The 23059-nt window shown below is 41.8% G+C and overlaps 2 protein-coding genes across 2 annotated transcripts in view; one reads left to right on the forward strand and one right to left on the reverse strand.

Moving 5' to 3' along the window:
• The window catches only part of CASP8AP2 (caspase 8 associated protein 2), a 42423-nt gene extending 32370 nt beyond the window's left edge, over positions 1-10053 (reverse strand). The window contains exon 1 of the mRNA XM_006870612.1: positions 10016-10053. The gene's annotated coding sequence lies outside the window, so the exon portion shown is untranslated. The remainder of the gene's footprint in view (positions 1-10015) is intronic.
• A 6241-nt stretch (positions 10054-16294) lies between these two features.
• MDN1 (MDN1, midasin homolog (yeast)) overlaps positions 16295-23059 on the forward strand; it is a 204842-nt gene continuing 198077 nt past the window's right edge. The window contains exon 1 of the mRNA XM_006870613.1: positions 16295-16396. Within this exon, the coding sequence (XP_006870675.1) occupies positions 16295-16396 (102 nt within the window). The remainder of the gene's footprint in view (positions 16397-23059) is intronic.

Consider the following 23059-nt stretch of genomic DNA (forward strand, 5'->3'; position numbering starts at 1 on the left):
AAGGATATCATGTTTGGTAAGATGGAGGGTCAGAGAAAAAGAGGAAGATCCCCAACGAGATGGATTGGCCAAGTGGCAGCATCGATGGACTCAAGTGTGGCTGGCCCAGGATCGGGTAGTGTTTTGTTCTGCTGTGCATAAGGTTGCTATGGGTTGTTGCCAACTCGATGGCACCTAACAACAACAATTTATCTGTCATACAAACACAACTATAAATATATAGAGCATACAACAAGCAAAACGATAAAAACTTCCTAGACATTATCCAACATCTTAAGGCAATGGTCCTGGTGGTTCATGACCATAGTGACAGGGGACACCATGGTCAATTGGCATAACATAGTCCACAAAGACAATGTTCTACATTCTGCTTGGGTAAGCAGCGTCCTGGATCTCGAAAGCTCATGAGCAGCTGTCTAAAATGCAGCTACCAGTCTCTCCATGTGAGGAAGAAGGAAGAGTGGTAAGAATTCAAGAGGCTTGGAATCAATTAGTCCAATGGGCTAATGAAACATGTGGAACATCAGTCTTCACAACTCTGAGACCAGAAGAAATAGACACTGCCCGGCTACCACTACCGACTGCCCTAAACGAGATCACATTAGAGGATACCGGATAGAATGGGAGAAAATGTAGAACATTTAACAACCAGTAAACATAAATTCACCAAGTTAAAAACAAACAAAAAGATCCACCAACATCTGCTCATCCCCTGAAATCTATTTGAGTAACACTAACATTCCTGGTATGGCGCTGTGGGATAACACATTGGACTGCAGTCATTTGAACCGCAAGCTCCCCAGTTGCTCCTCGGAAACCCTATACAGGGTCACTAAGGTTTGGAACCAACTCAAGGGCACTTAACAACAACAAACAACATTCCATAATAGTTCATTTATGCAATGCTTTTCCTATCGATTCTATCCCCTCTCCTTGCCAATTCGTTTCACGTCACCATTATAACTACTTGTCTTAGTTATCGAGTGTTGCTATTACAGAAATACCACAGGTGAGTATAACAAACAGAAATGTATTTTCTCACATGGTCTCATAAAGATTTACAGCCTCAAAAACCCTATACAGGGTCGCTATAAGTCAGAACCGACTCCACAGCACACCACCACCATCTGTGCTTATCTGATGCTTACTTACTCTGCTCTTTTAAATTTAGAGAGATTAATTTAGGCACACCCTACACTAACACAGGTTTTTTTTTTTCCTACTCGTTAACATAGTAGGAAAAAAAAAAAATACCCAGCCTATTCTCAAATAGGATTACAACCAGAGGATTTGCAACACATAATCTGGGAAAACACAGTTCAATTCACAACACTACGTAATTGTCTCTTGTTAAATTGGCTTGGGGGAGATGTTTCCTAGGACTCTTGGCAAGATGGTGGCTAGGCAGATGAATTACACAGACAGGCTTTCTATGACAAAGATACAAGATATCAAAGGAAAACAGATGCAGATGAACATCTTAGAACCTGAACTTCAGAAGAAAAGTTAAGAGAAGTGGACTGAGTACTTGCTGAGAGAAGGTGAGCAGGAGTAGCGAAAAAAGGAGACAAACTGGTAAACAGCTGGCCAGACACCTGTCGACCATATTGTGAGCAGCTCTGGCAACAGAAGGAGCATTACATAGCAGATTCACACAGGCAATGGGAAAGGGCCAATTCCTTCTTCTTCCCCATGCTACCCTATGTGTGTGGCCAGATGTGTGGCCAGCTCCCACCCTCATTCACTCTCAGCACAGACCCTGCTCTCCAATTCAGAGCCTTATCAGTGTAAGGCTGAAGGTCAGCTGTGCTGCTTTGGTGGCCCACTTTGGTGCCTGGATTAATATGGGCTTGGATCCAGACCTACAGAACTCGAAGAGCCACCAGACGAGAATTTGATCAGCCCCAAGCTGCCCTGTGGTCCTAACAGACACTGAAACCAGCTCCATCAAGGACCTCCACAAACTGCTTCCAGATTGAGTGCCCTGAACATAGATAACACCAAAGCCAATAGGTACTTCTAGGCCCAGGAAATCTGCTGTCACATCCCTCCCACGACCACCTCGTCATCTCCTAGACTTGCAGTAATCCCCCAGAGTTTTCTTTTCTCCTGGTCCAACAGCTACATTGTTTGTTTTGGTTTGGATTTGGTTTTGTCCTTGTTTCATTGTTTTTGCTTGTTTATTCTTTCACTTCATTCCCTTGAGTTTTTTGTTTTTAAGTTTTTATTGTGAATTATGTGATAGTTTACATGGGAGAACATTAGCTTTACATTCATCCTATCGTGTATCATTTAATTGCCATGATTACAATTTCCTCCATGCATCATCAAACAACCAAAGGGTATTCCGCACAAACCTGTCCCCCGCCCGGGTGGTCAGCACACAGCCCTCTCCCTCTCTGGGTCTACAGTCCCCAGCTGCTCCATCTTTCCACGTCTTCATCTCTGGTGTCACTGTTTCTCTGGGTAGGGTCCCACACTCCACTTTCTCCCTTGATGGTCCCAGGGACCTCGGCTCCTGGACTGCAAAGTCAATCACTCCCCTCCTTTTGGTGTAAAACATCGACCTTTACATTTCCAACCCTCACAGTCAGTCCTGATAACAATTATTCACTATTGTATCACAAGAGACCTATCCCAATCTCCTTTCATCAGCCCCACCCAGGAAGATTGGATACTACTCTCCCTTGAGTTTTATCCTTTCTTTTCCATTGTTGTTTTCCCTTCTGTTTCTCATTTTCCCTTTTCTTCTCTTTTGATCTTTCTTTACAACTCACTATTTTTCTTCATATTCCTTCTCCCTGATTTTTCCTTCCTTTTATTTCCTCTCATATTTCTCTTCATTTTCCTTTCCCTCTTGTCTTTTAGCTAGTTTTGTTAAGTGCCATCAAGTCAGTTCTGACTCATAATGACCCTGTATAGGGTTTCCAAGAAGCAGTTGGTGGTTTGAACCCTGTAGTCAGAAGTCCAGTGCTGATCCTACAGAGCCAGGATTCTTTATTTGTAAGTTATTTTTAAAAGTTCCTTTCATTTTCTTATTTTTCTCTTCTACAGCTCCATTTCCCTGTCTTTCTTTTGTCATTATAGTTATTATATTCTTTTTTTTCTTATTGATGCCTGTTTTTCTCTTTTCACTGTTGGTTCTTTGTTCTCTTTTGTTTTTATTTATTCTCTTTTGTTTTCTTCTCTGTTTGTGTGTTGTTTCCATCCAATAGGAGACAGCAATCATGGCTGTACAGTCTAGCCACAACCGTACCCTCCCACCTGATCAAAGACAGAGAGCAGTCAACCCCAGCCAAACCCACCCTAAACTGAGGTGCATGAATGGCTAACAAGAACAATGTATACATTTTCATTTTCTAACTACACCACAGGAGACAGCTGGTGAAAGCCTAAGAACATATCAACATACAATCATTAATTAAATACAAATGTGACAACACCACAGTGCCCCATAGACAATAAGCAATTTTAGCTTATACAAAGAAACAGGATAAAATGGCTCAAACAAGTGACCAAGATGCAGAGCCAGAAAATGTTTCTGAGGAAGAAAGGGTAATGAAACTAACTGAAAAAGAAAGAATTCAAAGGAATGATAGTTAGGTACCTTCAAAGAATTGACACAAAAAATTGAGGAACGCTAAGAGAACACAGAAAAAAATTTAATGAAAGCATTCAGGAAAATACTACTAGAACAAACAAAATAAACACAAAAATTGAAACAATACAAAACCTGAATCTTTTTGAGGTCTTCCTCTTTTTGCTGACCCTTCATTTTACTAAGCATGATATCCTTTTCCAAGGATTGGTCCCTCCTGATAACATGTTCTAAGTATCAAAGATAAAGTCTCACCATCCTAGCTTCTAAGGAGAATTCTGATTCTAGTCTTCAAAGACAAATCTGTTTGTTCTTCCTGCAGTCCATGGTACTTTTAATATTCTTCTCCAACAACATAATTCAAATGCATGGATTCCTCTCCGATCTTTCTTTATTGTCCAACTTTCACGTGCATGAGGCTGTGTCAGGTGTACCTTAGTCCTCAAACTGACAGCTTTGCTGAATCTTTAACACTTTATAAGAGGTCTTGTGCAGCATAGGTTACAATTCAGGATTAGAAATGCTCAGGGCACAGTTCTTTCAATCAGGAGAGCGTCTTCCTAGCCATAGTTACAGATCGGCCTCTCTCTGGTCCTTGGTCTCTCACTCTAAGTTTCTTATCCTCTGCCTTGGTCCAGTAATGCTACAAATCTCTTTTAGCACTGCTGATAGATGCCCAAAGAGTACTCTACACCACTCAAGTGCTGAGCACATGAGTCATCAAACATAGCTCCCCAATTAAGTGTGCAACCTACAAGTGAACCAACTCCACAAGTGAACTTGGTGACCAAAGGCTCTCAACTTTACTTGTTCAGTGAACTCTAGCTCTTGGTTCTGCTGCTGCTGATCCTCTGCTGTCCCAGCTTTCTGTCCCTGGGGTGAGGAATTTCAATGAGCAGATAACAGGAGGTCCACTGGATACATTCTACTCTTGATTCTTCTTTTATGGTAGTAAGATCCTCTGCTCCTGCGTCTGAGATGGCTCATTTTATATACCCAAGTTACAGTTCCAAGTTTTTATAATAACAGCTGACCCTGTAAATAATCATTCACAACTGAATCCTATCTCCCTATTCGCACCTTCCCCTACCTTCTCTTACCCAGACACATTAGAAAAAAATAATGGTTTGGTGAAAGTTACAAAGACTATAGCTAGAAGAGACGTACAAAATAATTCACTGCACTGCATCTCCCAACTTCAAATACGTGCTACACACAACTGTTAGTTCTTCTAAAGGAATCCTGCTGGTATCACTTCCTGCTTAAAAACTTCCCACTATTTCCTAATGTTTTGTGAAAAAATAATGGCATACACCAGCACCTGCCTTTTAAGTCCCATCATTTATTACATAGTTTAAGAAGTCCCAAGGTTCAAATATACTTTCTGGTAATATATGTTTGCTCCCTCACTCCAACTATCCATAAGCCCACAAGCAATCAGAAGGTATGAAGGCAATGATTGAGAAATGAAGTTTAATAAGTCAGGTGAAGTATTATTACTCCTCCAAGAGACTTCGTTTACAAATATTTGGACTTCAATTCATCTAGTAGAACATCATGATCAAATCTGCATTTTAGAAAAATTAACTGGAAAGAATAGAAGAATGGGGTAGCAGGGGAAAGAAACAACAATGGCAAGGGAAATAGAAAAAGTACATGACCTGGGCCCTCTGCCCATCCAGCCAGCCTTAGCTTCATTCATTCTCAACCATTCCTTAGTGGTCTGCTTTGATCACTGGCCTTCTTTCAGCTCCCGAAACATGTTATTCATTCCTTTCTGTACTGTTTCCTTGACATTCTCCTTTCGCTTAACTCATCTTGATAGCTGAGCTTTCTTTGACCACCGTCCTACCCATTTAGTAGTACAGGCTCTCAGTGATATGGAGAACCACAGTCAATGTGTTGAATTATCTGTGGGACATTTGGTTAACAGGCAGCTAAAAACTGTAGTATTCCAGTTTGAAGACAATTGATAGGTATTATGATTTGGGCCTCATCATTCTTGGTGATAGCCGAGTATTTCACTCTCGAAATCACAAATGTTAGTAAGTCTCCTGGAAGGAAGGAAAGGAATGACAAGTATGCATCAAAATCTCTTGGGAAGAGGGTCTTTTTTCACATATGCTCTCACCTTCTACCAACTGAAGGTCTCAGTATGAAAAATGCAGAGGTCGAGTTTAAAAATCTGAGAACCATAATATAAGTGTAGCAAAGTCACATGGAATCCTGATGTAGTGCAGCAGGATAAGAACTTGAGTGCTAACCAGACGGTCAGCAGCTCAAACCTACCAGTTGCTCCTCAGAAACCCTATACAGAATTGCTGTGAGTCAGAAAGGACTAGATGGAACTTAAACACAACAACAAAAGTCACACATAATCTTTTCATTTCAATGAATTCACAAATGAAGGTGAGGCAGATGAAGAAAGGATTACCTGACCTTTTGTGATAGAACAATGTCCCAAAAGGCAGTCTAAAGGAGAGTTTCTTTTTTAAAATTGAGGAGGAAAAAAAAACAAGCATTTAAAGAGAAAAAGCCAACTGAGAAGGAAGGCCTGTATTTTGGGGCTCCTGGGAAAGGCTAACACAGTAACGTTCAGAAAGAAGATGGTTAATAATACCAAAAGCTACCACATACTACTGCACACTATGTGCTAAGCACTGACCTATATCTCAAAATACATTGTTGTTAAGTGCCATTGAGTCAGTTCTGATCCATAACGAACCTGTAATAGGGTTTCTGAGCAGATGGTGAGCTTGAACCACCAACCTTGCAGTTCAAAGCAACTTTGCAGTCCAGTTCACTAATCCACAGTGCTACACCAAGATTCCAAAATACATTAACTTTAAATCCTCCAAAAAATCCTATTTTCCATTTTATAGATGAGTAAGGCAGATGGTGGATCGGGTAGATGTGCAGTGAGGAGCTCTGTCACCAACAACACAGAATACCCAGCCAAGCAGGCTCAAGGGATGGTGCTGGAACTCTGAACCACATATAAATGAATATTTAGAAGATTGGAAGGCTTAACAGTTAGGGTAATTTGTAGGAGAATCAAGAAATCCATTGTTTTCTAATTCAAGACACTCAGCTATTCCCAGAGCCGCCATCTTAGGAGAGAACAAGTGGGAGAAGGATCAGAGCAGCCATGAACGCCTGACAGAACCGAGGAGATACAGGTGTGGATAATTCATTTTTTTGGTATCTGTCCACTGCTCATTGGTCTCTTGCTGACTGCTCACCTCCATTCTGGTAACTAGAGGGGATACCTGAGTGTATGGATACCCCACCCCTATCCCTGGAGGGTTCTACTACGCATCCGCACAGATCTCCTCGAAATTTAAAGTGACAGTTTTGACATAAAACCAAAAGGCCACCACTCCTGTGTCTGTCGTTCTGTGGTGGCTTGTGAGTTGCTGTGAACTCAGAGGGCTATGCCACCGGTATTTTAAATAACCAGCAAGGTCACCCATGGTGGACAGGTTTCAGATGAGCTTCCAGACAAAGACAGACTAGGAAGAAAGAGTGACGAACTACTTCCATATCTTTAGTCACTGAAAACCTTATGAATAGCAGAGAAACACTGTCAGATACAGTGCTGGAAAATGAGCCCCTCAGGTTGGAAGGCACTCAAAATGTGACTGGAGAAGAGATGCCTCCTCAAAGTAGAGTTGACCATGATGACATGAATGGAGTTACGCTCGTGGAAGAAAAGCCCACAGAACCTTCATTTGCTGTTGGGGCACAACTCAAAATGAAGATAAACAGCTGTAAACATCCACTAAAAATCAGAACATGAAATGTACGAAATACAAATCTGGGAAAATTGAAAGTTGTCAAAAATGAAATGGAACACATAAACATCGATATTTTAGGCATTAGTGAGCTGAAATGGACTGGTATTGGCCATTTTCAATCTGATGACCACATGGTTTACTATGCCGGGAATGACAAATTGAAAAGGAATGGTGTTGCATTCATCGTCGAAAAGAACATATCTAGATCAGTCATGAGGTACAAATGCTGTATGTGATAGGATAATATCCAGGCGCCTGAAGGGAAGTCCAGTTAATACCACTATTATTCAAATTTATGCACCAACCACTAAAGCCAGTGAGGATGAAATCGAAGAAGTCTACCAACTTCTTCAATCTGAAATTGACCAAACATGCACTCACGATGTACTGCTCATTACTGGTGATTGGAAAGAACAGATTTGATGCATTAAACACTAAAGACCGAAGACCAGAAGAGTTGTGGGATGACATCAAGAACATCATACATGAAGAGAGCAAAAAGTCATAAGAAGACAAAAAAGAAGGAAAAGGTCAAAATGGATGTCAGAAGAGACTCTGAAACTTGCTCTCCAGCGTAGAGATGCTAAAGCAAACGTAAGAAATGAGGAGGTCCAAGAGCTGAACAGAAAATTTCAAAGATCAGCTGGAGAAGATAAAGTCAAATATTATAATAAAATGTGCACAGATCTGGAATCAGAAAACCAAAAAGGAAGAACACACTCAGCATTTCTCAAGCTGGGGGAACTGAAGAAAAAATTCAAGTCTCAACTTTCGTTATTGAAAGATTCTTTGGGCAAATTATTGAATGATGCAGGACGCTTCAAAAGAAGATGGAAGTAATACACAGAGTCACTGTACCAAAAGGAAACGATAATGTTCAACCATTTCAAGAGGGAGCATATGATCAAGAGCCAATGATACTCAGAGAAGAAGTCCAAGGTACATTGAAGGAATTGGCAAAAATAAAGGCACCAGGAAGTGATGGAATGAAAGTTGAAATCTTTCAAGAAAGTGAGGCGGTACAGGAGGCACTCACTCATCTGTGCCAAGAAATTTGGAAGACAACTATCTGGCCGACTGATTGGAAGAGATCCGTATTTGTGCCCATTCCAAAGAGAGGTGACCCAAGTCATGGTGTTTTCAATAACCTCATATGCATGCGAAAGCTGGACAGTGAACAAGGAAGACCATAGAAGAAATTACGTCTTTGAATTATGGTGTTGAAGGAGAATACTAAAAGTGCCATGGGCTGCCAAAAGAACCAACAGAACTGCTTTGGAAGAAGTGCAGCCAGAGTGCTCCTTACAGGCCAAGATGGCCAAACTTCGTCTCTGATACTTTGGACATACTGTCAGGAGGAACAGTCACTGGAAAAGGAGATCATGTTTGGTAAGATGGAGGGTCACAGAAAAAGACGAAGACCCCCAACAAAAGGGATTGGCCAGGTGGCAGCAACGATGGACTCAAGCATGGCAACAGTAGTGAGGTTGGCCCAGGATCGGGCAGTGTTTCGTTATCCTGTGCATAAGGTCGCTATGAGTCGGTAGAACCTAACAACAACAAAGACAGATAGTGTTCTGCTGTGGATTAATTAATTAACTAATTAAGGCTGCAAAGCTGTTTGAACTGGAATGTTGGCGGTTCAAGCTCACCAGCCGCACCTCAGGAACTCTATGGGTCAGATCTGATTCTACTATGGCACTTTACAACAAGACAGATGACTAAGAAAGTTGACCAAGGTCATACAGCTAGTATGTAGCAAGCTGAGATGAGATCCCAGGTCTGTCTTCAAAACCAAGAGACTGAAGTCGAAAATACTCAGTAGAGAAAAGTTTGTTTTTTGAAGAAAAAGGACAACCTCTTGTAAAACGGCAGGAAACGACGGGAGAAGATCGTTTGGGGAAGATGAGAAAATACTTGCTCTGAAAGTCCCTCTCCTGCAACCAAAGAAGCACTGAGCGATATGGGGGAGGGGCTTGAGAGGCGAAAGGTTTGGAGCTGGAGCTGTGGAGACTGGGACATGCCAGAGAAAAGCACAGGGTCAAAACCAACTAGACCCCTGAAGCACAAATCAGATCCAGTGAGTTCTACATTCACATCCTAGAGGCCTATTTACTGTAATTCGAGGAAGATTCTTCTAGGCGCTGAAACGATCCATATCATACATAACTTCTCTGAGAATTAACAGTCTCTGAAGCAACCAAAATAAATGACCACCAGACGCTAAGAAAAACACATTCTCCCTGGGAATGCACTCAGAGAGCTATTATGAGTACACCCCAAGGCAATACTGGCTTTTCGGGTGGAGGGCAAGAGTAGCGAACGGAAGGGCAATTCATACGTGAGTTCGCTCCCAACCCGCGCCAGGACTCTCTTGGGAGATCACAGAGGGATGCGAAGCGCCAGCCCAGCAGCTGCACCCGTGTTAGGCTGGAATGCGACTACCTGAGATCCTCGGAAGTCAGTAGAAGCCCTTCCCCCACAGCCTCTACCATCCTAGGTGGTCGCCTTCCGGCTCTCTGGCTCTCCGGGGTGTACCGGGTCCCGAAAGAGCACAACCGCGCCATGCAGCTTCTTAACCAGCAGCCCTATTAGGATAAAACCCCTACAAGCAACTTACCCGTCCTGTTCGGCCCACGATAGCCCGGGCTCCTTTCTGGACACCCAGGGCTCCCTAGCATTTCCACCAATGCCGAAGCAAAATCAGGGCGCGGAGGAGGGACTGACAGTCTACCACCAATCAGATCAGACGCAAGGCGCGTCCGGGCGCACATAACTAGTTCCCGCCTTTGGGAGGGAAAAAAAAACCACGGTTGGCGCCAAAGTCCCCTAGTCTTCAGTGAGTCTTAAGGAAAGGGTACCCGGTTTAGACTGACGTGAAAGATATGTGGGCGTGGCTTCCTGCGGAAGGGGTGGGGCATACGGGGGTAGGACTAGGGCCGAAGACGCTTTCTAATGAAAGGGAAGTAAACCTTGAGAATTCCTAGTACTAGACAGCCTACTGAGAATCGACTGTAGGCTAGACATGGCGTTGGGAGCACGACGAATAAGCACTTTTCCTTGCCCTCGTCTGACACCTTTCTGGATGATAGGCAAACAACTTAACCAGGGTGTTGGGCACTCTGAGGATGAGAAAACAGTCAGTCAAGTGGGGTGAAAAGGAGTTGTTGTTAGGTGCCATCCAGTCGGCGGATAGCGACTCTGCACAACAGAAGGAAACACTGCCCAATCCTGGGCCAGCCTCACAACTGTTGCCACGCTTGAGCCCACTGATACTGCCACTCTGTCAATCCATCTTGCTGGAGGTCTTCCTCTTTTTCTCTGACCCTCCACCTTACCAAACATGATATCCTTCTCCAGTGACTGTTCCCTCCTGACAATATGTCCGAAATATGAGACATGAAGTTTGGCCATCGTGGCCTCCAAGAAACACTGTGGCTGCACTTCTTCCAACATAGATCAGTTGGTTCTTTTGGCAGCCCATGGCACTTTCAATATTCTCCAACATCATAACTCAAATGCATCAATTCTGTGGTTTTCCTTATCACTGTCCAGCTTTCACATGCATCTGAGGTTATTGAAAATATCATGGCTTGAGTCAGGTGCACCTTAGTCTTCAAGCTGACATCTTTGCTCTTCAACACTTGAAAAAGGTCTTGTGCAGCAGATTTGCCCAATGCAATACGTCGTCTGATCTCTTGACTGCTGCTTCCGTGAGTGTTGATATTTGAGTCAGAAGAATGAAGTCCTTGACAATTTCAATCTTTTCTCCATTGATAAGAATGTTTATCCGTCCAGTGGTGAGGAATTTTGTTTTCTTTACACTGAGATGTAAACCTTATCAAAGGCTGGTGCTCTTTGATCTTCATCAGTATTTCAAGTCCTCTTCACTTTCAGCAAGCAAGGCTGTATCATCTGCATATCGCAGGTTGTTAATGAGTCTTCCTCCAATCCTGATGCTATGTTTTTCTTCATAGAACCCAGCTTCTCGTATTATTTGCTTAGCATCCAGATTGAATAAGTATGGTGAAAGAATACAACCCTGTCACATACCTTTCTTAATTTTAAACCATTCAGTGTTCCCATGTTCTGCTTGAACAACTGCCTCTTGGTCCACATACAGATTCCTCATGAGCACAATTAAGTGTTGTGGAATACTTATACTTCCCAATGTTGTCCATAGCTTGTTATGATCTACACAATCAAAAGCCTTTGCATAGTTAATAAAGCACAGGTAAACATCTTTCTGATATTCTCTGCTTTCAGCCAAGATCCATTGGACATCAGCAATGATCTCCCTCGTTCCACGGCCTCTTCTGAATCCAACTTGAACCTCTCGAAGTTCTCTGTCAATGTATGCTTACAGCTATTTCTGTATTACCTTTAGTAAAACTTTACTCGCATGGGATATCAAAGATATTGTCTGATGATTTCCACATTCCGCTGGGTCACTTCTCTTTGGAATGGGCACAAATACGGATTTCCTCCAATCAGTTGGCCAGATAGTTGTCTTCCAAATTTCTTGGCAGAGATGAGTGAGCGCCTCCTGTGCTGCCTTTCTTGAAAGATTTCAACTTTTATTCCATCACTTCCTGGTACCTTGTTCTTTGCCAATTCCTTCAATGCACCTTGGACCTCCTCCTTCACTATCATTGGCTCTTAAGCATATGCTACCTCTTGAAACGGCCCTGAAACCTGTACACCATGGATGTGATCCTGCTGGTATTTAAAATACCAGTGGCATAGCTTCCAGAATCACAGCAACTCGCAAGCCACCATAGTACGACAAACTGACAGACTAGTGGTGGTGAAAAGGAGTAGAAAACTGTTTAGCGGATAAAATATCTGAATTCGTTTCATAGAACTTGTAGAAACCAGGAGACTGTGTCTGCACTCTTGGTTATTGGAAATTATAACAAAACTGCCCCTTGGTTACCTCATCGTTTCCCCACCTTGATTGCTAGCCACTTCCTCCCATTTGCCCATCATGTTGTTGAGTGCCCTGAGTAAATTCCAACTCATAAAGACAACTATCCTATAGGGTTTCCAAGGCAGGGCACCAGCAGAGTTTAAGGGTCTAATCTTTACACATCCTCACCAGCATTTTTTCTTTTCTGTTTGGTTGTTTGTTATTAATGCTGGGTGAGGACTCCTAGAATGGTGCTGTAGGATAAGCACTGGGCTGCAAGCCACAAGGTTGGAAGTTCAAACTCACTAGATGCTCCTTGGAAACCCTATGTTGTTATTAAGTGTGGTTCAAAGTCATCTTTAGGTCCATGCTTATCCTATACCACCACACCAGGACTCCTTATACAGGATCTCTTTGAGTAGGAACTGCCTGGAGGGTACTTTACAATGCTGGGGTGAAATGATACTTCATTGTTGTTTTGATTTGGTGTGTATCTGTGGGTTAATGTGCTGGACTGCAAAGTTGGTTTGAACCACATGATCAGATTAGTGATTCAAGTTTACTGGCTGCTCCTTGGGAAACCCCATGCAGAGTCACTATGGGTTGGAACTGACTCAATGTCCCGCAACAACAGCAACAACAATGGCAAAGATTAAGGAGCTCTGGTAGCATAGTAGTTACTAACCACAAGGTCAGCAGTACCAAAATACCCATCTTCAGCGGGTGAAAAAGATGAGGCTTTAGGCTCTCATAAAGATTTACAGCCTACAGCCTCTGAAACCCTATGCAGGTTCACTTTGATGGAACTGATTCCATGACACATAACAAACAACATGTTTGTTGGATGTCTAAATGTCTTAATTGGTGCAGTGCCTGTTCATGTTCTATCCCCATTTAAAAATTAGATTGTCTTTTTCTTGTTGAGCTGTTTAAGTAGTCTATAAATTTTAGAGATTAGTCCTTCATCAGATATGTCATTTGACAAATTTTTTTGTCCGGTCTATAGGTGCTCTTTTTACCTTTGTGGTGAACTCTCTTGAGGCACAGAAATGGTTAATTTTTAGAAGGTCCTAGTCATCTAATTTGTCTTCTACTGTTTGTTGTGTTTTTAGATAGGTTGTTAATGTCTGTATGACATGGATTAGGGTCCCTATGTCTTTTTAATTTCTGAACAGTGTCTTCTGAAGTACAAACGTTTTGAATTTTGATGAATTCAACCTTATCAAAATTTTTAAATTGTGATTTTATGTTCTATGTAAAAATACTTAACCCAAATTTATGAATCTTTTATGTTTTATAAACCGTTAAACCATATAGTATCCTATGATGACATTTCCTTTCTATACAATTTTTTATTTCCCCTGAAATAGTAACAGTTGTTTTTTATTTTTGTTTACTTGATTATGAACCATATACACTAATTCATCCCCTCACTTAAGTACATTATGTAATTAATTTAGTCACCCTATGGTGGTGGTGGTGGTGGTGGTAGTGTACCGTGGAGTTGGTTCCAACTCATAGCCACCCTGTATAGAGTTTCTGAGGCTGTAAATCTTTATGGGAGCAGAAAGCCTCCTCTTTCTCCCACGCAACGACTGGTAGTTTCGAACTGCTGACCTTGAAGTTAGCAGCCCGACCTGTAAACACTACACTGTCAGAGCTCCTTAGTCTCCCCATAGATGTTAGTATTTTTGCTGATATACCACTGAAAGTCTTGAGATCTCCCCTACCAGTCATCCTGATCATTGGTTTTACCTTTTTCATCCTGTGCTAAATCTGTTTTCTAAATTTCATGTTTTCCTCTTTCTTAGTTTACACCCTTTTAATAAAGAAGTTTGTCTTTCAATATATTCCTGAGAAAGTATGCATGATAACAACACAAACCACATTTTTTTAGGTCTTTTGTGTCTTATAAAATGTCAGTGGATTATTTTTAGTGAATATTTAATTTTAGATTAGAAGTAATTCTCCCACAGACTTGTAATTCCCAGTGTTGCTGTTACGGTATCTCTGGGAATTATAACGTTATATAGATTTTTAAGGAAACCACCTACCCAATAATAGTTCTGTTAAAAATAGTAATTCTGCTAAGAATGTCAATCTAAGTCTTGATCCTTCTTTTGTATGTAATCTTCTCTTTCCTTTCTGTCTTTCTGGTGGGTTCTTGAAAGTTTCTCTTAATTCCCAGTGCTCTTTAATGATATTATACTTGGGTGTGGCTATTGTTTTCATCCATTGTGTGGCTATACACTTGGGGATCTTCTCAATTTTCTTGAAAGTGTTCTTATACTATATGTAAATATATTTTGCATGATTTTCTAGTTTTTTTTTTTTTAAGTTTTACTGGAGTTTGAGATTTCCGAGAAGCAAACATTCAAACACTAAGACAAAAATTCAAATTCAAATATTGTTGTTGTTGTTAAATACCATCAGGTCAATTCTGACTTAGAGTGTTGTATAACCGAATAAAACACTGCTCTATCCTATACCATCGTCACAATTGTTGCCATGTCTGAACCCATTGCTGCAGGCACTAACTGTATCAGTCCATCTCACTGAAGATTTTCTTCTTTTTTGCTGACTCGCTGCTTTACCAAGCACTGTGGCCTTTTCTAAGGACTGGCTCCTTCTGATAATAAGTCCAAAGTGGTTAAGAAAAAGTCCAACTCAGAGCAACCATGTATGGGGTTTCCGAGGCTATGAATCTTTCTAAGAGCAAAATGTCTCAGCTTTTTCCAGTAGACATGGCCAGGGTGATGGACTCCAACTGCTGATCTTGTTAGCAATCCATCACATAATCTACTATGCCAACCAAGGCTCTTTATTTAACTATTCCCCCATTGATGAGCGTTTATTTCCACAATTAATATTAAGGCGTCTTGGTGTGGCGCTGTAGGTAAGAACAAGGTCAGTAGTTCAAACCTACCTGCACTCTTTAGAAACCCTATACAAGGCCATCATGAATCAGAACCAACTGTTATTGCTGTTGTTAGGTGCCATCGAGTCGGTACCGACTCATAAAGATGCTATGCACAACAGAATGAAATACTGCCCGGTCCTGGTAAAACCTCACAACTGTTGCTACGTTTGAGACCATTGATGCTGCCTCTGTGCCAATCCATCTCATTGGGGTCTTCCTCTTTTTCTCCGACCCTCCCCTTTACCAAACATGATATCCTTCTCCAGACAGTATGTTGAAAGTATGAAAGTCTGGCCATCCTGGCTTCCGAGAAGTACTCTGGTTGTACTTCTTCTAACACAGATCTATTTGTTCTTTTGGCAGTTCATGGTACTTTCAATATTCTCCTCCAACACCATAACTCAAATGAATCAATTTTTCTACAGTCTTTCTTATTCACTAACTTTCGCATGCACATGAGGTTATTGAAAACAACTGACTAGACAGCACTTAACAACATAATCAACTATGCAAGGGGCATGCTTGGCACATTTAAGTGAGAATCTCCTTAGGTTAGCATTCTTGAAGTAAAACCTGGGAGGGGCTGAATCTGCTTTTCTTTTACTGCCGATCTTTTTGTGTGTGAGATGGGGGGGCGGGTAGTATGGTGGGCTGAGAATCCCATGCCTCTCTACTGGCTTGCTATTCATGCCTAGGAGAATTTTCTATCTAGCTTTCCGACCCTGTGATACTCTGAGGTCTTAGGAAGCGGCTTCACTGAACGTATCCTACCTATACGGACGCTTAACTCGTTTCCCGGAATTGTCGTGATAGTGACGCTCAGCATTTCCGCTGCCGTTAGGGCGGGGGCCATGGCCACCCCGCCGTCGCGGTCGCGGGATGATGACGCGGAGCGCCGAGTGCTCCCCCACGTGTGCGGCAGCTCTCCCCGTGAGTGCTGAGCGGCGGTTGCCGCTTTCCCTGGGGGGCGTAGTCGGTGGCACTTCAGGTGTCCGGATCTCGGGAGTTTGGAGGTGCTGAGTGCGAAGCAGGAGGCGCTGGAGGACGACCTGGGTGGAGAACCAGAGGCCATGGAGCATCTCTTGCTGGAGGTGGTGTCTGCGCCGCTGAGGTTAATTGCTGCTAAGAACGAGAAGAGCCGCAGCGAGCTGAGCAGGTTCTTGGCCAAGCAGGTAAAAACGAGAGGGAAAACTACCCCCAGACCCCCGCCACCCCTGCTCGTCTTATTGCCCTTGGGGCGCGGCTTTAAGGGGGAAGAGAAGTGTCGTCTTGTCATCTTGGCCCCTTCCTTGGAACATGTCGGTGATGGAGGCGTCCGCGCGTGTTTGAAGAGGTTGGAAGAAGCCCTTTGTTTTTATATGGGGGAACCTTCTCTTCCCCTAGACCTCACCCCATCTTCAACACTTAGAGCGCGTATGGGAGACCCCGGTGGTTTGGAAAGAAAATTGGTTTGTTTTTTGGGAAATTCAGCTTGGATCTCTGCCCTTTTGACTTGTGTATTATTACCTAAGTGTGCCTGGTCCAGCACACGCTGTTAGTTTGAGTGAATGTTTTTCTTTTCTGCCCTATCCCTTCATTCGGTCCTTCGACAAGTATTGATTCTGTTCCTGCTGTCCATAAGGTGCACTGTGCTGGGGAGATAAAAAGAAATCCTTCAGGGTGTTTTACCCCTGCGAAATTTAACACCTATTTTTGGAGACAGTGCTTAAACACATAGTACGAGTGAAGGGCAGAACAAGACAGATAGTACTGTGTGATAAAAACCATAGGAATTATGAGATGAACGGGAATTTTTTGGGAAATGGGTTTTGACTGTTACAAGAGCCTTTTTATTCTTCCACCTGAGTTATCGCTTACACGCATCTTTTCACGGTGCATTTTAATTTCTTATTTTATGGATCCTTCTTTCCCAATATCTGTGAGTATTTTAGGAGTAGAAAAAAAAATTTTTTTTTTTTTTTAAACTCCAGTATCTAGATCTCACTTTTTAAATTCACAGATGTATTGCTTGCTTATTTATTGACTAAGGAGCAATTTTAGTATTTTGGGTAAGAGACCGAGGGACTTGAGCAGTTTGGAAAGGCAGGGACTAACATGAAGAATTTTGTTTGGTAACAACACATTAAATTAAGAGTTAAAGGGGAGGGAGGAATCCAAGATGTCACCCTGGTTTCTGGTCTGTTGTCCCTCAGTAAAGGGAGTGATGGGACCACTAACACAAATGGGAAATTTAGAAAGAAAACTAGTTTTTGGTGTATGGGGCAATGGAAGGAGATAATCAGTTTTAGATCAGCTGAGCTTGTAGTTACAGGCTCCTGAATGATGTATTGTTGCGAGAGGTATTTTCTGTGAGAGGGCTTAAAATTTATGAGCGCTTCCATTGGATTGATTGTGGTTCGGTCCCCTGCTAAGATTTGGGTCTCTCTCCCTCCTCCCCTTCCAGATCTACTGATTTAAAATCTACTTTTTAGCCAGAGCCCTCAGGGGGATATAAGTATCACCTGGGAACCTTATTAAAATGTAGATTCATAATATCTTGGGCTGGAATTTAGATCTCAGCAGGAGCGATAACAGGAATCAACCAGCTGGAAGTCCTGGAATTTAGAGCAGAGGTTTTGAACTCAAGGGTCATGGACCAGCCAGCATCAGGGGATATATGCCTTCTGGTGGTTTCATAAGATAAGCACTGGACTGCAAACCACAGGACTGCAGTTCGAGCCTGCCAGCCGCTCCCCTGGAGAAAGATGAGGCTTTCTACTCCCTTGAAGATTTAAAGCCTTGTTTGTTAAGTGCCATCTAGTAGGTTCCAACCCATAGCGATCCTGTATAGGATTTCTGAGGAGCAGCTGGTGAACTTGAACCACTGATCTTGTTGCTCAAACCAACCATTTAGTCCAGTGCATTAACCCGCAATGCCACACCAGGACTCCAGAAATATTAAAAAGGGTCGCTATGAGTAGAAACCAAAACCAACTCCTTGGCACTCAACAACAGTTCCTATAATTAAATGTAACATACGTGTATTTGGAGTGGGATGGAGAGGTGATTTTTTTTGTTTGTTTGTTTGTTAACTTTTTGTGAATTGAGTGAAGGTGTTTTACAGGGCAGATCATCAGTTTTACATTCAACAAATCATAACTTTGTTTCATTTCAGTGACTGTGATCCTGGAGTGGGTTTGATCCTGGAGAGATTGTTTGTAGCCTTAATTAGGAACCACTTTCACCGTTTATGAGCCTAGAACATTCATTTGAGTTAAGGAGACTGGAACACCATTGCTTTTCTCCCTTTCCTGTGTCTCTTACATGTCAAATATTATCCAAGCTCAGAAGTGCATTGCAGGTTTGTTCCTTTCCATTTTCAGTAATAATTTTGAGATGTTCACTTACGGAAGGGTTGATTCTAGTGTTCTTCTCTCTTTAGAAACATGTACAATGATTTCTTCGATATTTAGAAAGCAACAAAGACTTTGGAAACATTTATTGGCATTTGTGATCTGAAGTAATTTCTTAGAATTGTACTTACCTTTATGTTCTCTATCTTGGCTGGGGACTTCACTTTCTATGTAATCACTCACTATAAAAAAATGGGTATCTTCTGTTTCTTGCAGTCCTTTTTCTTCACAGTCAAGTGCGCCTGATTTTACTTCAGTATTCTTTTAACTGTCCCGTCCTCTTCATCCCAACTATGACCATCCCAACCAACTGCATCACTCTTTGTGTTCTGGAAAAGTAGTCTGCTTGAGATCATGCTCCAGATCTGCAATCAGATAGACTCAAGATTTAATGCAGGTTAATTTCTTACTTGTTTTTGGGGCCTTGGGTGAGCTATTTAACTCCCCTATGTCTCAGTTTCTTGATGTTATTTCACTTATTATGTTGTGTTAAGTGCCGTGGAGGTAGTTCTGACTCATAGCGACCCTGTATTGGGTTTCTGAGGCTGTAAATCTTTACGGGAACAGAAAGCCTCATCTTTCTAACAGTCCAGTGCTTCTACAGAGCCGTCACATTCCTATGTCACATATGTTGTCATGAAGTGCTGTAGAGTTGGTTCTGAGGAGCAGTTGGTATGTGTGAACTGCCAACCTTGTGGTGTTAGTAGTTCAGTGCTTATCCTCTAGGAGGAGCACAACAGGAGTCTATATCACATATGTTGTTGTTAAGTGTACTGTCAAGTTGGTTCTGATTCAGAGTGACCCTATATAGGGTTTCTGATAAGCAGCTGGTGGATTTGAACCATTGGCCTTGCGGTTCAAACTGACCTTGTGATTCAGTGCTTATCCTATTGTGCCACACTGGACTCCATATCACGTATGTGTGCTGTTGAGTTGGTTCTGACTCATAGTGACCCTGTATAGGGGATCCAATGAGCTGCTGGTGACTTTGAACCACTGACTTTGTGGTTAGCAGTCTAGTACTTATCCTACAGTGCCACACCAGGACTCCATATCATATATGTTATTGCAGTTAAGTGCTGTCAGGTTGGTTCTGACTCATGGTGACTCTGTATAGGGTTTCTGAGGATCGACCAGTGAGTTTGAAACCTCTGACCTTGTGATTCAACTGGCCTTGTGACCCAGTGCTTATCATACAGCGCCACGCCAGGACTCTCCTTATCACATATGTTGTTGTTGTTAAGTGTCCTCGAGTTGGTTCTGACTCATGGTGACTCTGTATAGGGTTTCCAAGGAGCTGCTCCTGGATTTGAATCGCAACCGTGTAGTAGTTGCAAAATAACTACAGGGCAGTTGTTAAAATCAGGACCTTTGGAATCCAGCTCTCTAAGGGGGCTTCTTGGTTCTTTTACTGGTTTTGTGATCTCAGTCACGGTAACCTTTTTTCCCTTCCAATTTCCTCTTGTAAAATGGGCCTAGTTATTGACAGTTGCCATTGGATTGATTCAGACTCATGGCAACCCCATGTGTACTCGAGTATGTTATGTAGGATTTTATCTTAAAAAATTCATAGCTACTCAAGTGTGAAATCCAAAAATTCGTTTAGTTTCTTGAAGCGTTGCCATGGCACACAAGAAGACCTTGCAACATTCAGTTAGAACCAGGTAAGTAGAAATAAAAATGGCAAAATTAGTTGAATAGTTACAGTTCAAATTTGTAGATCTCAGGTTTTTACCATTACTGAGAACTGTCCTGAGAAAGGCTTAATCCTAGGTTGAACTGGGCGTAAGTCCCTGGTAGCTAGGGGCTGAGGTCAGTGTAGCTAGGGGCTGAGGTTAGCAAGCTCTCAGTGTTTGCCTCTGCCTTTTGTCCATGAGCGAGAAGAAATTTAGCCTTTTTATATGTGGAGTCCTGGCATGGTGCTATAGGATAAGCACTTCACCACAAGGTCAGTTTGAACTGCAAGGTTGGCAGTTCAAACTCACCAGCTGATTCTCGGAAACCCTATATAAGGTCGCTGTCTCTGGTAGCATAGTGGTTATGAATCGGGCTGTAAACCGCAAGGTCAGCAGTTCAAAACTACCAGCTGTTCCATGGGAGAAAGATGAGGCTTTCTGCTCCCATAAAGATTTACAGCCTCAGAAACCCTGTACAGGGTCGCTATGAGTTGGAACTGACTGCATGGCACATAACAACGACAAATCAGTCAGAACCGACTCAACAGCACAACAACAACAACATAAGTGAATTTGTCACAATTCATCACAAATTTACATGTGAATTTGTTCACAGGATAACTGCCAGACTTTGGTGATTGGTATCTTATTACCTGAATGATACACTTTTTCTTGAGATTTGTTTATATGTATATCACAAGGCTAGTTTACAAATATTATGTCATTTTATTACAGCATGTTACATTAAACTCAATTTCATTTAAATATTGTTTTCCACATTCTTAACATACTTCTAAACAACTTGCTTATGACTTATAGGTTTCTAATGATTTTTAGTTAATGTTTGAGAGACCTACAGAAGTAGACATATTTGTGTTTTTAAGGTCAAATTATGTTGTTGTTAGGTGCCATCGAATCGGTACCAACTCATAGAGACCCTGTGCGCAACAGAATAAAACTCTGTCCGGTCCTACAGCAACCTCACAATCGTTGCTACGTTTGAGCCCAGTCTATCTCACTGGGGGTCTTCCTCTTTTGCTCCGACCCTTCACTTTTCAAACATGATTATCATTTTCCAGGGACTGGTCCCTTCTGATAATATGTCCAAAGTATGAGAGTTGAAGGAGCATTCTGGCTATATTTCTTCCAACACAGATTGGTTTGTTCTTTTGGCAGTCCATGCTACTTTTTCCTCTAATATTCTCCTCCAACACAATAACTCAAATGCATCAACTCTTCTAAGGTCTTCCTTATTCACTGTCTAACTTTCATATGCATATGAGGTTGTTGAAAATCCTGTGGCTTGGATCAGGCGCACCTTAGTTCTCAGCTTACTTTTAGTTCTCAAACTGATATCTTTCTTTGCTCTTTAACACTTTAAAGAGGTCTTGTGCAATAGATTTGCCCAATATAATACTTCTGATTTCTTGATTGCTGCTTCCCTGACTGTTGTTGGTTGATCCAAGCAAAATGAAGTCTTTGACAACTTCAATTTTTCTTCATTGCTATGGAAGTTATTTATTGGTCCAGTGGTCAGGATTTTTTTTTTTTTTTTAAACATTGAAATGCAACCCATACCGAAGTCTGTGGTCTTTGATCTTCATCAGTAAGTATTTTAAGTCCTCTTCACTTTCAGCAAGCAAGATTATATCATCTGCATATTGCAGATTGTTGAAGAGTCTTCTTCCAATCCTGAAGTCATGGTTTTCTGCATATAATCCAGTTTCTTCTATTATTTGCTCAGCATACAGATTGAATAAGTATGGTGGAAAAATACAACCTGGGTGCACACCTTTCCTAATTTTAAACCATTCCGTGTCCCTTGTTCTGTTAGAACAACTGCCTCTTGGTTTATGTACAACTTTCTCATGAGCACATTTAAGTACTCCTAGTATTCCTTCTTCACAATGTTGTCCATAGCTTGTCATGATCCACACAATTGAAAGTCTTTGTGTAGTCAATAAAGCACAAGTAAACATCTTTCTGGTATTTTCTACTTTGATTCAAGATCATCTGATGTCAGCACTGATATCCCTCATTCAATGTCCTCTTTGTATCTGGCTTGAACCTCTGAAAGTTCTGTCAATGTATGGTTGTAGCCGTTTCTTTAGCAAATTTTACTTGCATGTGATATTAATGATATTATCTGATCATTTCCACATTCCTTTAGGTCACCTATTTTTGAAATAGGCACATATATGGATCTCTTGCAGTTTGTTGGCCAGGTAGTTGGCCCAAATTTTTCGACATAGATGAGTGAGTGTCTCCAGTGCTGCATCATTTTGTGAAAGATTTCAATTTGTATACCATCAATTCTTGATGCCTTGTTCTTTGCCATTGCCTTTAATGTATCTTGGACTACTTCCTTCAGCATCATTGGCTTTTGGTCATTTACTTCCTCTTGAAATGATTGAACATTGACTATTTATATTTGGTACTGTGACTCTGTATATTCCTTATTATTATTTTTTTTAATGCTTTATTGTGAATTATGTGATAGTTTACATGGGAGGGCATTAGCTTCACATTGATCCTGTTGTATATCGTTTCCTTGCCATGGTTACAATCCCTTCCATGCATCATCAACCAACTAAAGGGTATTCCCTGCAAGCCTGCCCTCGGTTGTTTGCACACAACCCGTCTTCTTCTCTGGTTCCAAAGTCCCCAGCTGCTCTGCCTCCATCCCTGGCACCACTGCTTCTCTGGTCCCCCTTTCTGCTCTTCTCCCTTGATGGTCCTAGGGACCTCCGCTCCTAGACTGAAAAGT

This window comes from Chrysochloris asiatica, unplaced genomic scaffold, assembly GCF_000296735.1.
Source record: "Chrysochloris asiatica unplaced genomic scaffold, ChrAsi1.0 scaffold00146, whole genome shotgun sequence".
NCBI lineage: Eukaryota > Metazoa > Chordata > Mammalia > Afrosoricida > Chrysochloridae > Chrysochloris > Chrysochloris asiatica.